This window comes from Schistocerca gregaria, chromosome 9, assembly GCF_023897955.1.
Source record: "Schistocerca gregaria isolate iqSchGreg1 chromosome 9, iqSchGreg1.2, whole genome shotgun sequence".
Taxonomy (NCBI): Eukaryota; Metazoa; Arthropoda; class Insecta; order Orthoptera; family Acrididae; genus Schistocerca; species Schistocerca gregaria.
In genome coordinates, this window is record NC_064928.1 from 250,290,087 (window position 1) to 250,304,584 (window position 14,498).

At 45.9% G+C, this 14,498-nt stretch overlaps 1 protein-coding gene across 1 annotated transcript in view; it reads left to right on the forward strand.

Annotated features, from left to right (window-relative positions):
- LOC126291604 (uncharacterized) overlaps nucleotides 1-14,498 on the forward strand; it is a 95,489-nt gene that overhangs the window by 18,345 nt on the left and 62,646 nt on the right. Inside the window, exon 2 of the mRNA XM_049985140.1 lies at nucleotides 14,001-14,243. Within this exon, the coding sequence (XP_049841097.1) occupies nucleotides 14,004-14,243 (240 nt within the window). The 5' untranslated portion in view covers nucleotides 14,001-14,003. The remainder of the gene's footprint in view (nucleotides 1-14,000; nucleotides 14,244-14,498) is intronic.

Sequence of the window (14,498 nt, forward strand, 5' to 3'; positions counted from 1 at the left end):
TCACAATATTATCTGTTCAGAAGACATAGTAACTGAATATGGCGCCTTGCTAGGTCGTAGCAAATGACGTAGCTGAAGGTTATGCTAAACTGTCATCTCTGCAAATGAGAGCGTATGTAGACAGTGAACCATCGCTAGCAAAGTCGGCTGTGCAACTGGGGCGAGTGCTAGGGAGTCTCTCTAGACTAGACCTACCGTGTGGCGGCGATCGGTCTGCAATCACTGATAGTGGCGACACGCGGGTCCGACCTATACTAACGGACCGCTGCCGATTTAAAGGCCACCACCTAGCAAGTGTGGTGTCTGGCGGTGACACCACAAATACACTGAAGCGCCAAAGAAACTTGTATAGGCATGCGTATTCAAATACAAGGTTATGTAAACAGGTAGAACGGCGCTGCGGTCGGCAACGCCTATATAAGACAACAAGTGTCTGGTGCAGTTGTTAGATCGGTTACTGCTGCTACAGTGGCAGGTTACCAAGATTTAAGTGAGACTGAATGAGGTATTATAGTCGGCGCACGAACGATGGGACACAGCATCTCCGAGGTAGCGATGAAGTGGGGATTTTCCCGTACGACCATTTCACGTGTGTGCCGTGAATATCAGGAATCCGGTAAAACATCAGATCTCCGACATCGCTGCGGCCGGAGAAACATTCTCCAAGAACGGGACCAACGACGACTGAAGAGAATCGTTCAGACAGAAGTGCAACCCTTCCGCAAATTGCTGCAGATTTCAATGCTGGGCCATCAAGAAGTGTCAGCGTGCGAACTTTTCAACGAAACTCATCGGTATGGGATTTCACAATAGTAGGCTCACTCGTGTATCCTTGATAACTGCACGACACAAAGCTTTACGCCTCGCCTGGGCCCGTCAACACCGACATTGGACTGTTGATGACTGGAAACATGTTGTCTGGTCGGACGAGTCTAGTTTCAAATTGTATTGAGCTGATGGACGTGTACGGGTATGGAGAAAACCTCAAGAATCCCTGGACCCTGCATGTCAGCAGGGTACTGTACAAGCTGGTGGAGGCTCTGTAATGGTGTGGACCGTGTGCAGTTGGAGTGATATGGGACCACTGATACTTCTAGATACGACTGTGACAGGTGACACGTACGTAAGCATCCTGTCTGTTCACCTGCATCCATTCATGTCCATTGTGCATTCCGACGGACTACTTAAACCTAACTAACCTAAGGACATCGCACACATCCATGCCCGAGGCAGGATTCGAACCTGCAAGCGTAGCGGTCGCGCGGTTCCAGACTGTAGCGCCGAGAACCACTCGTCCACAACGGCCGGCTATGTTAGACAATTGTGGGACATCGAATACTGTAAACATCATTGGCATTTTGCGATCTCACACTCGAGGGGTTCCTTCTAAGTCCCTGACTGTAGCTGAGAAAATTATGTCACTAGCAAACTTGAAACTTCAATACCCTAACCAAATTTCTCCTTGAGTTTCTTTGCTCCTTGCTCAGTGCAGAATTGAATAACACCGGGTGTAGGCAGCAACCCTGACTCACTCCCCTCTCAACTTTGGCTTCGCTTTAATATCCTACAACTCTTACACTGAAGCGCCAAAGAAACTGGCATAGGCATGTGTATTTAAATACAAAGACATGTAAACAGACAGAGCGGCACTGCGGTCGGCAACGACTATATACAACAAAAAGTGTCTGACGCAGTTGTTAGACCGGTTACTGCTGCTGCAATGCCAGTTTATGAAGATTTAAGTGAGTTTGCACCATGCTGCTATAGTTGGGATAGAGCGATGGGATACAGCATCTCCGAGGTATTTTCCTGTACGACTATTTCACGAGTGTACCGTGAATACCAGGAATCCGGTAAAACATCAAACCTCCGACATCGCTGCAGCCGCAAAACGATCGTGCAAGAACGGGACCAATGACGATGGAAGAGAATCGTTCAACGTGGCAGAAGTGCAAAACCTTCCGCAAACTGCTGCAGATTTCAATATTGAGCCATTAACAAGTGTCACCGTGCGAACCAGTCAACGAAACTCATCGATATGGGCTTTCAGAGCCGGGTCAACACCGACATTGGAGCGTTGATGACTGGAAACATGCTGCCTGGTCGAACGAGTCTCGTTTCAAGTTCCATCGAATAGATGGAGTGTACGAGTATGGAGACAACCTCATGAATCCGTGGACCTTGTCTCTCAGCAGGGGACTGTTGCAACTGTTGTAGGCTCTGTAATGATGTGGGGCGCGTGTCGTTGGAGTGATAGGGGACCCGTGATACGTCTAGATACGACTGTGACAGGTGACACGTACGTAATCATCCTGTCTGATGACCTGCATCCATTCATGTTCTTTGTGCATTCCGACGAACTTGGGTAATTCCAGAAGGACAATGCGACAATCCAGACTTGCAGAATTTCTGCAGAGTGGCTCCAGGAACAATCTTCTGAGTTCGAATACCTCCTATGGCCGCCAAACTCCCCAGACACGAATATTATTGAGCATATCTGGGATGCCTTGCAACGTGCTTTTCAGAACAGATATCCACCCCTCGTGCTCTTACGGATGTATGGAGAGTCCTGTAGGATTCATGGTGTCAGTTTGCTCCAGCACCAATTCAGACATTAGTCGAGTCCATATCACGTCGTGTTGCGGCACTTCTGCGTGCTCCGGGGGCCTTACGCGATGTTACGCAGGTGTACCAGTATCTTTGGTCCTTCAGTGTATTTCATCGTGCAGCTCCAGTCAGCGATCGCCTGCAGTATTAGCTACTTATCGAACATTTAACGACCCTTAATGACATTAAATGAACACTTTGCACAGTGGCATTAATGAAGACGAAAGATCAGTCCTGACTGCTGCTCGAAAGGGATCTTTTAAGGATTCATCCAAGACTGGATTTGCTTTCTTTTCAATATAAAACACACATATCACACAAATTGTGCAAATTTCAGAAAATTCCGACTTTTCAATCATATGCATTTTACTCCTTTCATTTTCTTTTTGGATGTTCAGCGTCAATGCAACAGCTTTTAAAATCGCATTTAAACATTGACTGGTGTTCTATTCTCAACTGTATGTCGTGATCTTTCACATATTAAAACATTATGAGGGAATGAGAAGCAATATAAATGGAAGTAATCTGTGCACTAATTTGTAAAAAAAATGTCTAGTGAAATACACATCTTTGCTGAGTTACAATAACTGCACCTGCAGCTGTTGTTATTTATAAACTGATAGTAATTGTTAACTTTCACCACCTTTTACTAATTGAAATATATGATTCGTTTAAAATTTTTTGTCCTGATTTGATAGAAGACCCTCTTTAATTATTGCTATTGTTGTAACTGATCGTTGCAACAATTAGAGAGAAATATACAGATATCCAGGGTCATTTTCGTGCCAAGTATGAGAAGTGCTGAGAAAGAAAGAATACGGGGTGGGGGGGGGGGGTGGGGGGGAGGAAAACGTTTCAGAAGGGGGACGCGATGGAAAAAAATTTGAGAATCCCTGCAATAAGCTATAGCACCCTATGACTTGTCTTACCAGCATGGGCGTCGCAGAAATTTTTCCAAGAGGTTACCAAATTCTGATATTGTAATTTCTTATGTGGCCAATTCGGTGAGTTTTGAAAACATGTCATGTTCCAGGAACTAAATTTATCAAGAACTACACAAAACTTACTGTACCTCAAACAGTTGATAGTTGTCCAGTTAATACTTTTAAAATCGACAACTTCCAAAGCCACACAGTTAGCATGTTCATTTGTACATGCGAAGTACATTTTTTTGTGTTTTCAATATGATCATAACAGCACCATCTTGATTCAACGATTTAAAATTTCATTCTCTTGCTATTAAATCTAGTGTATCCAATGGGCTGTGAAATAATGCTAAAAGACATTTATAAAAATATTATTTGTGGCCATGTAATGCGACCTGAAACTAAAATTAAAAATCTGAAACTGTGAAGATGAGAACAATTTACAAAACGCTGTAGGATACAACAAAAATAAGCGACATTAATACTCCTCGAATTGGAGGAACACATTGTAAACTTCCAGAAAAAGGCTTGTCAGAGTTAACGTCATCTACAACACTTTCTTTGCTTACAAAACACATCTGACGAAGTTAATGGATTTATTTCATTACTTCCATACTTTCTATTTTTTTGCGTTGTCTAGCATATCTCAAATTAAAGAAAATGTGTTTTGAAAATTGGCTTGAATACGTAAAGTGTATCCTAGGGACAGTGAGCAATAAAACTGTCTCTTGATAAGGACACAAGGGTGAACTTTTGAGTCTGATTGAAAAGTCCCGAAAGGGCATGCTATTCTGGACTTCCATGTAACATCTACCTCAGGTAAAGTGATGTAGTTCCATTGAAGGAACGGCAAACAACCGTTGACCTCATGAAAAGGCACAGTCTTGGAAAAATTAATATCTGTAACCCATTGGTATACGTTTTCTTTTGCAAAACGACAATCCTTTAGGTTCTCTTGTTTCAACTGGACAATTCAAGTAAATTTTAGCCATTTATATTAAGCTGGAAGCGATGCATTTGGCGATGCAATGATCGAACACCATGTGTGCTTATCCTTAATAATTTAATTATTCTTAAAAATCTAGCCTACATCTTAATGCAAAACGGGGTTAACTTTTTACAAATTAGGTTCTTTTATGTGGACATTAACTATATACAAGGTCATTCGTCACCAAAAGCGTCATTATTCAACAACTAATTTTTCGTCTGAAGCTAATTTTTATTCATTCTACTAAAATAAATGATTAGCACTTCGTTTGAAGTAAAAATAATCACCATTCACAACAGTTTCAGTTACAGATGAGAATAATTGCACTTTCCCTTTTTTGTCACCTTTGGAGTGGATCCTTTTGTATCAGACTTTATGATATAATCTGGAAAATTAATCAGTTTAGACAGAAGAAACCACTTCACGAGCCAGAGGAACATGAGAAATCTTCTACGATCACTCTGAAATGAGCCTGTAGAATGCACTTTTAACAGCCCAGGACTAAACCAAGTCAGTCCTTATCTTCCCACTTGATCACGTTATTCAGCAACCATGCCAACTCGACTGCCGAATTCGCAGGTCTACGACTGCAAGTGGTGTTGTGTTACATTTCATGCAGTTGAGACGGTTCCATCTGCTGGAGTGGACACCTTTGTGACCTTGAAATTCCACTCTTTTTTCCGGCACTTGTAGGCATAAAATGATATTTTCTATTTCGACCGAAGCATTTGGACTCACAGATAACGTAGAGATGGCTGTGTTCATTAGAGTCTACTGCAGTAGTCCTGCAGTGTAAAACTGGAAGTAGAATTTGTAAACCACAATGCGTCTTCTCCTCTACAGACAGTCGGTCGACTACTGTTGAACTTCCATTCTGCATCAAGATGGGGGGCGTTCTCGAGGACACGTGATGCGCATGCTACCATGTCAGCATGCTGGACCGGTTCCTTCTGGCAACTGCCAGAGGGCTGTGTGGAGATGGGACAGAGAAAAGATTGAGGACACTATTTTAGCGATGTTCTATAAAGGTCCACATGTGGTTAGCGCCGTAACAGCGAGAACGTCAAAGAATCAGCGTAAATCCTCGTTAATGACGTGAATACGAAAAAAAACAAGAGACCGTAGCCATTGCTAAAGTCACAGTATTTCCCATCATGCACTGCAGTGTTAATCTACAGTTTAGCAGCGTCACCGACAGTCATTGCAAGAAAATCGAGAGAATCCTGTAATGAATAAAAAGTCCGTACCCCAGACTACATTAGGAGACATATGCTCCTCTTGCTCCCCCCCCCCCCCCCCCTCCCCCTTCGTATGTCTATGCTTACTAGATAGGTTGAAGAAAAGCAAACCTACATTTCCAGCACTTGTCGGATTTAGGAACAGCTTTCGAAAATGTTGGCTGGAATTATGAAGGCGGCTGTGGTAAAATACGAGGAACAAAGGTTATTTACAACTTTTACAGAAACCAGAATGCAGTTATACTCTGAAGAGCCAAAGAGACTGGTACACCTGTCTAAGATCGTGTAGGGCCCCCAAGAGCATGGCATGGCATGGACTCGACTAATGTCTGAAGTAGTGCTGGAGGGAATTGACACCATGAACCCCGCAGGGCTCTCAGTAAATCCGTAAGAGTACGAAGGGGTGGAGGTGTCTTCTGAATAGTACATTGTAAGGCATCACAGATATGCTCAATAATGTTCAAGTCTGGGGAGTTTGGTGACCAGAAGGAGTGTTTAAACTCAGAAGAGTGTTCCACTCTGTAGAAATTCTGGAAGTCTGGAGTGTCGCATTGCCCAAGTTCGTCGGAATGCACAATGGACATGAATGGACGCAGGTCACCAGACGGGATGCTTCCGTACGTGTCACCTGTCAGAATCGTATCCATACGTATGACGGGTACCATGTCACTCCAGCTGCACACGGCCCACACCGTTACAGGGCCTACACTAGTTTGAACAGTGCCCTGCTGACACGCAAGGTCCATCGATTCATGAGATTGTCTCCATACCCGTACACCTCCATCCATTCGACGCAATTTGAAACGAGACTCGTCCAACCAGGCGACGTGTTTTCAGCCATCGACAGTTGAATGTCGCTGTTGACCCGGCTCTGAAAGCTTCGTCGAGTGGTTCGCACGCTGACACTTGTTGGTGGCCCAGCATTGAGATGTGCAGCAATCTGGGGGAGGGTTGCACTTCTGTCACGTTGAACGATTCTCTTCCGTCGTCATTAGTTCCGTTCGTGCAGGATCTTTTTGCCATCGCAGCGATGTCGGAGGTTTGATGTTTTACTGGATTCCTGGTATTCACGGTACATTCGTGAAATGGTCCTACGGGATAATCCCCACTTCATCGCTACCTCGGGGATTCTGCATCCCATCGCTCTAGAGCCGACTATAGCACCACGTTCAAACTCACTTAAATCTTCATAAACTGCCATTGTAGCAGCACTAACCGATCTAACAACTGCGCCACTTGTTGTCTTATATAAGCGTTGCCGACCGCACCGCTGTATTCTGCCTGTTTACATACATCTGTATGTGAATACGCATGACTATACCAGCTTCTTTGGCGCTTCAGTGTACAAGTTGTGGGATATTAAAGCGAAGCCAAAGTTGAGAGGGGAGTGAGTTAGGGTTGTTGCCTATGCCCGGTGTTAATCAATCTCTACATTGAGCAAGCAGTAAAGAAACTCAAGGAGAAAAATTTGGTCAGGGTATTAAAGTTTCAAGATTGCCAGTGACATTATAATTTTCTCAGCTACAGTCAGGGACTTAGAAGGAACCCCTCGAGTGTGAGATCGCAAAATGCCATTGATGTTTACAGATCCGACGCCCCATAATTGTCTACCATGCGACCAAAATATTGGCTGCTAACGGCAATCGTGGGACTGGACTGGGGTTATCCAACGGTGATCAGAGCACGAGGCCAGAGAGCATTATGGAACTGCTTAGCCGGCGAGCCGCTCGGGACGGTGCTACAGTGCTGCTGGTGCTGGTACAAAGCAGAGCAAATGGCAATGATGAACAAAGCAAACATTGCCATAAATCTTCTGCAGCAGTTACCGAAGTTGACATTTCGTCAGAACGGAATCCAAGGAATTTCGCACAGTGAGAAAGAAGTGGCAGATGAAATATTAGCGTCTCTGCTAGATGAGTCAGTGGAATAGACACTACTGGCCGTTAAAATTGTTACACCAAGAATAAATGCAGATGATAAACTGGTGTTCATTGGACAAATACATTATACTACAACTGACATGTGATTACATTTTCACGCAGTTTGGGTTCATACATCCTGAGAAATCAGTACCCAGAACAAACACTTCTGGCCGTAATAATGGCCTTGATACGCCTGGGCATTGATTCAAACAGAGCTTGGATGGCGTGTACAGGTACAGCTGCCCATGCAGCTTCAACACGATACCACAGTTCATCAAGAGTAGTGACTGGCGTATTGTGACGAGCCAGTTGCTCGGAAACCATTGACCACACGTTTTCAATTGGTGAGAGATCTGGAGAATGTGCTGGTCAGGGCAGCAGTCGAACATTTTCTGTATCCAGAAAGGCCCGTACAGGATCTGCAACATGCGGTCGTGCATTATCCTGCTGAAATGTAGGGTTTCGCAGGGATCGAATGAAGGGTAGAGCCACGGGTCGCAACACATCTGAAATGTAGCGTCCGCTGTTCAAATTGCCGTCAGTGCGAACAATAGGTGACCGAGATCTGTAACCAATGGCACGCCATACCATCACGCCGGGTGATACGCAAGTATGGCGATGACGAATACACGTTTCCAATGTGCGTTCAACGCCATGTCGCCAAACACGGATGCGACCATCATGATGCTGTAAACAGAACCTGGATTCATCCGAAAAAATGACGTTTTGCCATTCGTGCACCCAGGTTCGTCGTTGAGTACACCGTCACAGGCGCTCCTGTCTGTGATGCAGTGTTAAGGGTAACCGCAGCCACGGTCTCCGAGCTGATAGTCCATGCTGCTGCAAACGTCTTCGAACTGTTCGTGCAGATGGTTGTTGTCTTGCAAACCTTCCCATCTGTTGACTCAGGGATCGAGACGTGGCTGCACGATCCGTTACAGTCATGCGGATAAGATGCCTGTCATCTTGACTACTAGTGATACGAGGCCGTTGGGATCCAGCACTGCGTTCCGTACTACCCTCCTGAACCCACCGATTCGATATTCTGCTAACAGTCATTGGATCTCGCCCAACGCGAACAGCAATGTCGCGATACGATAAACCGCAATCGCGATAGGCTTCAGCCCGACCTTTATCAAAGTCGGAAACGTGATGCTACGCATTTCTCCTCCTTACACGATGCATCACAACAGCGTTTCAGCAGGCAACGCCGGTCAACTGCGGTTTGTGTATGAGAAATCGGTTGGAAACTTTCCTCATGTCAGCACGTCTTAGGTGTCGGCACCGGCGCCAACCTTGTGTAAATGCTCTGAAGAGCTAATCGTTTGCATATCACAGCATGTTCTTCCTGCGGGTTAAATTTCGCGTCTGTAGCACGTCATGTTCGTGGTGTAGCAGTTTTGATGGCCAGTACTGTATGCTGTCGTTTACGGTAGACTGTGAGCACAATGTGCACGAGGAGTGCCGTGTTGATGACACGTGTTTAAAAGTGAAACACGTGTCTAGCCAAGTAGTCATCATCCTTGTCGGACAGGGCGTCACAAAAACCGCCTCCAGTCCAACGCAGTAAAGGGCAATCGTTGTCCAAGGAGCGAGTGCTAAACATAATTACGTACAAGAAGATCGTCCGAGGCATACTAACAAAATACAATTATGAGTCGATTCCCAACAAGTATGCAGCCCTATGACCCTATAGTGTATGAGGATAATCTATGGATATTCCATGGAGGACGAAGCTCACTTGCCGATCGCTGTGGCCGAGCGGTTCTAGGCGCTACAGTCTGGAGCCGAGCGACTGCTACGGTCGCAGGTTCGAATCCTGCCTCGGGCATGGATGTGTGTGATGTCCTTAGGTTAGTTAGGTTTAAGTAGTTCTAAGTTCTAGGGGACTGATGACCTCAGATGTTAAGTCCCATAGTGCTCAGAGCCATTTGAACCACAAAGCTCACTTGCTACAAAAACTGCGCGTTTGAAACTGCTCTGTTTAATTTACAGGATGTGTGTGGTGTGGGCCAACGACTTGCCGCAGTCGTAACACCGGTTCCCGTCAGATCATCGAAGTTAAGCGCTGTCGGGCTGGGCTAGCGCTAGGATGGGTGACCATCCGGTCTGCTGACAGTTGTTGACAAGCGGGTGTGTACTCAGCCCTTGTCAGGCAAACTGAGGAGGTACTTGATCGGGAAGTAGCGGCTCCGGTCTCGGGAAATGACACACGGCCGGGAGAGCCGTGTGCTGGCTGACCAGGTGCCCCTCCGTATCCGCATCCAGTGACGCGTGTGGGCTGAGGATGACACGGCGGCCGGTCGGTACCGTTGCGTCTTCATGGCCTGATCGGGACTTGGCCCGATCGGGGTTTGAAGAGTAAATGCATATGAAAGCAACCCTGGAAATTAGAAGCACTTAGAGAGTTGTATTAAGGTCAATTAACATCAATGCCTCAATGCATTCGTATGCAACTGTGCCAACTATTAATCTGTTTGGTAAATTGGATGGTAAATTATTTATTGTGCTGTGAGAAGTTGTACGTGCTTTGCCCCCTACGATTCTTCCTCGTGTGTGTGATTTTGCAAGGGCAGCGGTGAATATTGACGTCAAAGGAAGCAATACTGGGAAACGGGGTGCAGTGGAACTACAACTATGGTATGGGCACCGCTTTTAGCCACTAACTGGTCTAAATAGCCTGCTTTTGCTTGGTTCCTGGGCTGCGTACAAAAATCACACCCCTTTAGAGCACACTATCTCTCCTGAAAAGTGTGTGACACTGCAGTTAATACCATCTGTAACCAATGAACCAATTTAGCTTCTGGATGTTTGTTTTTTCCGTGCCTATAAAACATATCATCGCAATCGTCTGCAGCTGCGCCTTAAAGGATAGCTAGTTTCACAGTAATGTCCACGACAGACTGCTCCGCATTCGCTTGCATGCCATCACATTCAATCAGTTCTCATCACCCCGTTACACCAATACGATTCTGTAAGGATTCTTTAGGAGCGGATACCTAGCTGAACGCCCTGGACGGTTTGTGGCTCGCAAGGAGTTCGTGTTCTATCTCGATGGTGCGAACCTTTGTGATCGTTGGGGCGTGCCATTTTTCATTCGGTGCCCACGGTGCAAGTTAATGGTTTGTTTTCAACATTTCTTGAATGTCGACGGCGTCCATTTTATAAGTGTAGTACGTACATCCCGTAAAAGGTTGCTCTCCGCACCACCCAGAGACTGATTTTCTGTCGCCCACCTGATGCACATAGTGAGACATTACCAGCTGATATTTTTCCTGACCCAGTTGCTAACACAGTACTAATGAGCCTTACTTAGGATGGAATTTACGATATCGCACTCAAGGAGTTCCTTGTTAGAAGAGCAGCTAAACGGAACTGATAGTGTGTTGAAATGGTGTTATAAGTTGAACGTCAACGAAACTAAGAGAAGAGGGTAGTGGAATATAGCCGAATTAAATCAGGCGATGCTGTGGAAATTAGATTAGGAAATGAGACACTGAATGCAGTACCCGACCGGCCTTTCTGCGACTGCACCACGGCACGTGTTACGAATCAAAACTTGGAGGGGTGGTCTCTCCACTGATAGGTTTAATTTTCAGTATGTCTCGTAGTATTCGCGCAGTGGTATTCGGAAACCCTGGAGGTACTCACGAATAATCGTGTAGTCTATACATAAACACTGACAATTAGGCTTGTCACCCCAATTACGTTTATTTCTGTGAACATGTTTCCGGAACAGTGAAAGAGCCTGTGATGTTCATTACTCGGCAGCGCATCTTGTAGTAACTGTCGGAGGACATTTTGAAAGTTTTGCACACATCTCTGTTCGATTTGTTGAGAAGAACGTAAGGACAATCACGTAATCACTCACAGAACCGCTCCAGATACTAGCAGCAAAGTCGTGCTGATAGGATCGTCACACCACTGCATGTTGGTTTTCTCGTCCCAGAAACATCCATTCCTTCTGTCCATCAAGCGCTCCCTTTAAAAATGGTCTCGTCTGTAAAAAACACGAAAGCAGCGAAAAATCAGACGCCTGCACATTTGCAAGCTCGAATACGCATGAGAAGTACACTGCCTGCAGAGAATGAACTCTCTACGGGTGATAAGGGTATAGCTTTTGTCCCTGCAAAATGCCCAAAACATTTGTTTGGTTTGTGTTCAGAAGTAATGCAACACACGAACTATCGGTGATACAATTGTCACCAATAGTGCGTAACACATTCTCTTCTGGATCAGAAGTCATGCCTTACCTCACAAGGCAAGTACCTTCCATTTTATCAAGGGAGCTCGTCGCTCTGAGACACCATTGACATCATTAAGTCTCGTCTGCAGGTCGTTTAGAAGGCGCAATGAGTGCTACGTGCAGAGAAATGGGCACTCGTTTTGACACCTCACTTAAATGAATGCTGTGACGCCAAAATATGCACCGGAATACAGCGAATTATGTACATCATGATGCATCCACCACTGAAACTTCTAGTGCTTCTAGCTCGCTAATTACAACTGATAGAAATTCGATTTAAGCCGATTTCAACATATCTGAATAAATACTTCTGCTAAATTGTAGGAAACTGTACAGTTCTGGGTGTGACTCTTCTGGTTCAATTTTTCAAGGCCTATCCACTGCGCCAACTTATTACTAAATCTGAGGGGAGTGCGATGGGGAGGTTCCCTTGTCAGTTTTGCATATGGTCGGAAAACACACTTGATGTCACATCTTTCGAGGACTCTTCCGATTCTTGACGACATGGCACCAAAGTACGGCAAGAAGGCCAAGGTGTAGGGTGTCTTCGTATCTTCAATCTGCTCCATAGATTGAACTCGCTTGGGCCTGAATGCATTACGTATCTGTCTATCAGAATAACCGTTTTGACGGAAGACTGTCTTCAAATGTTGCATCACACTCGGCAGGCTTTCAGAGTCAGACACAACAAGCGCTCTGTGAACTAGCGTACGTAATGCACTACCGCATTGTGCAGGATGATGGCAGCTTGTGCCCTGCAAATATAGATCTGTATGCTTGCGGTATACGCTGTGTCCCAAGGTTCCATCTGCTTTCCTTCGTACCAAACCATCAAGAAAAGGTAAAGTGCCATCTTTTTCCACTTCCAGAGTGAAGTTAATATTCGGGTGGAGGGAATTTAAATGTTGAAGAAACGCAGGTAGAGTATCCAGTCCGTGTGGCCACACCACAAACGTATCGTCAACATACCGCAGAAAGCAAGAGGGTTTGAGAGTGGCTGGCTGTAGTGCTTTATCTTCAAAGTGCTCCATAAAGCAATTGGCCACCACATGAAACACCCCCGTTTAAATTCCTTATTGGGTTTTGTGGAATTTTTCGAAGCCGCCAAAACAGTTAATTATTATGATTATATGACCGTGTGCTTAATGGGTGAAAGGCTATCGGTTTTTCTGCTGTGGTTTCGGGGGTATTTCAACCGAGTGCGACTGTTTTGCAACTGAATAGTGAAATGATGGAAAGTTTGTCTATTATTAAGGACCACAAAGGTTGCGATGTACAAACTGTATTGTATTTTCTACGAACACACAAATTGTGAGGCAGTTGCTACCTTTGCCTTACACGTCTAATTACGGTTATATCTTTTTATTGATTGCTGATTTCCAGTACTTCGTCACACGCAATGCTGATGGTTAACATTCACAACAATCCTCACTGCAATCCATGGTTGTTGCTGGCCGACGAGGTTGACGCGAAACACGTAAATCGGCACTTGTCACTTTCTGTTTCATATCACTCGCGAATAGGTATTAGTGAGGGTCAACCCCACGACGATCAGGGGGACGCGCTCACTCGTCAACTCACTCGACCACCATTCCTGCCGGTCTCTGCCGCACCACTTATCACTCGACACACTCTAGTGCTACTCCCACTCAACACTCGTCTCTCTGCCTTCTGCAGCGCTCCACAATCGACTCCTGTCTGCTATCGACCTGGGCGTCAGATACTAGCGTCTATGTTCGTGGGATCACGGATCCCTTACACACAGCAGAAAGAGGGCTCCCCCTGGCGACACCGTCCACAGATCTGTTAGAAAATTATAACTCGTTGCTGTAACGCTATGGCAAGTAAAGTACGGTCATAGCTCCACAGAAAGAGTAACGTTTCTTACTTCCAGCTATCTAAATAAATTTTCCTTTCACTTACTATTTTCAGATTACAGCGAAACCCCTTATCTGAAACACCCCGTACAACTTGGTTCGATCGGTGCCCCTAAAGGCACTCCATTATGATGACATTTACGGAGATCGACGTATGAATGACACTGAGTGAGTGACCAGTGGTGTCTCGCTGCAGGACATGTCGGCCGCCATGCTGGCCCGTGGATTGTGCCGCTTTCTGGCGTACACTCCGCCTGCGAGGAGGAGGGCGCCGCCCCCGGCTGCCCGCTTGGTCTCCAGAAGCCTGGCTACGCCCACCACTGCCGCCGCCGACCCCGGGGTGCTGAGGTCGCCCTACCCTGACGTCGACATCCCCGACGTGCCGTTCTACGAGTACGCCTGGAGGCACCTCGGCCGATATCCTGACAGGGTCGCCATGGTAAGCTGACCTCTGCTCGCAGCTGGCTGGCGCAGTACCTGCATTAACAGGCAGGCTGTGGCAGGAAATGACGCAGGCACATCTCCGCACACTGTCAGAGCACGTGCCAAGTAATTTGGCTCACGTGCAGAACCCATTCTCGTTCTGAGCGCTGGGCGAGTCTATTGCTTTGTTGTTACCTGCCGACCTGTTTACTCTGTCTCTTTACTATACGGCATCTTACTGCACCTTTTGCACACATTAGGTACAGGGAAA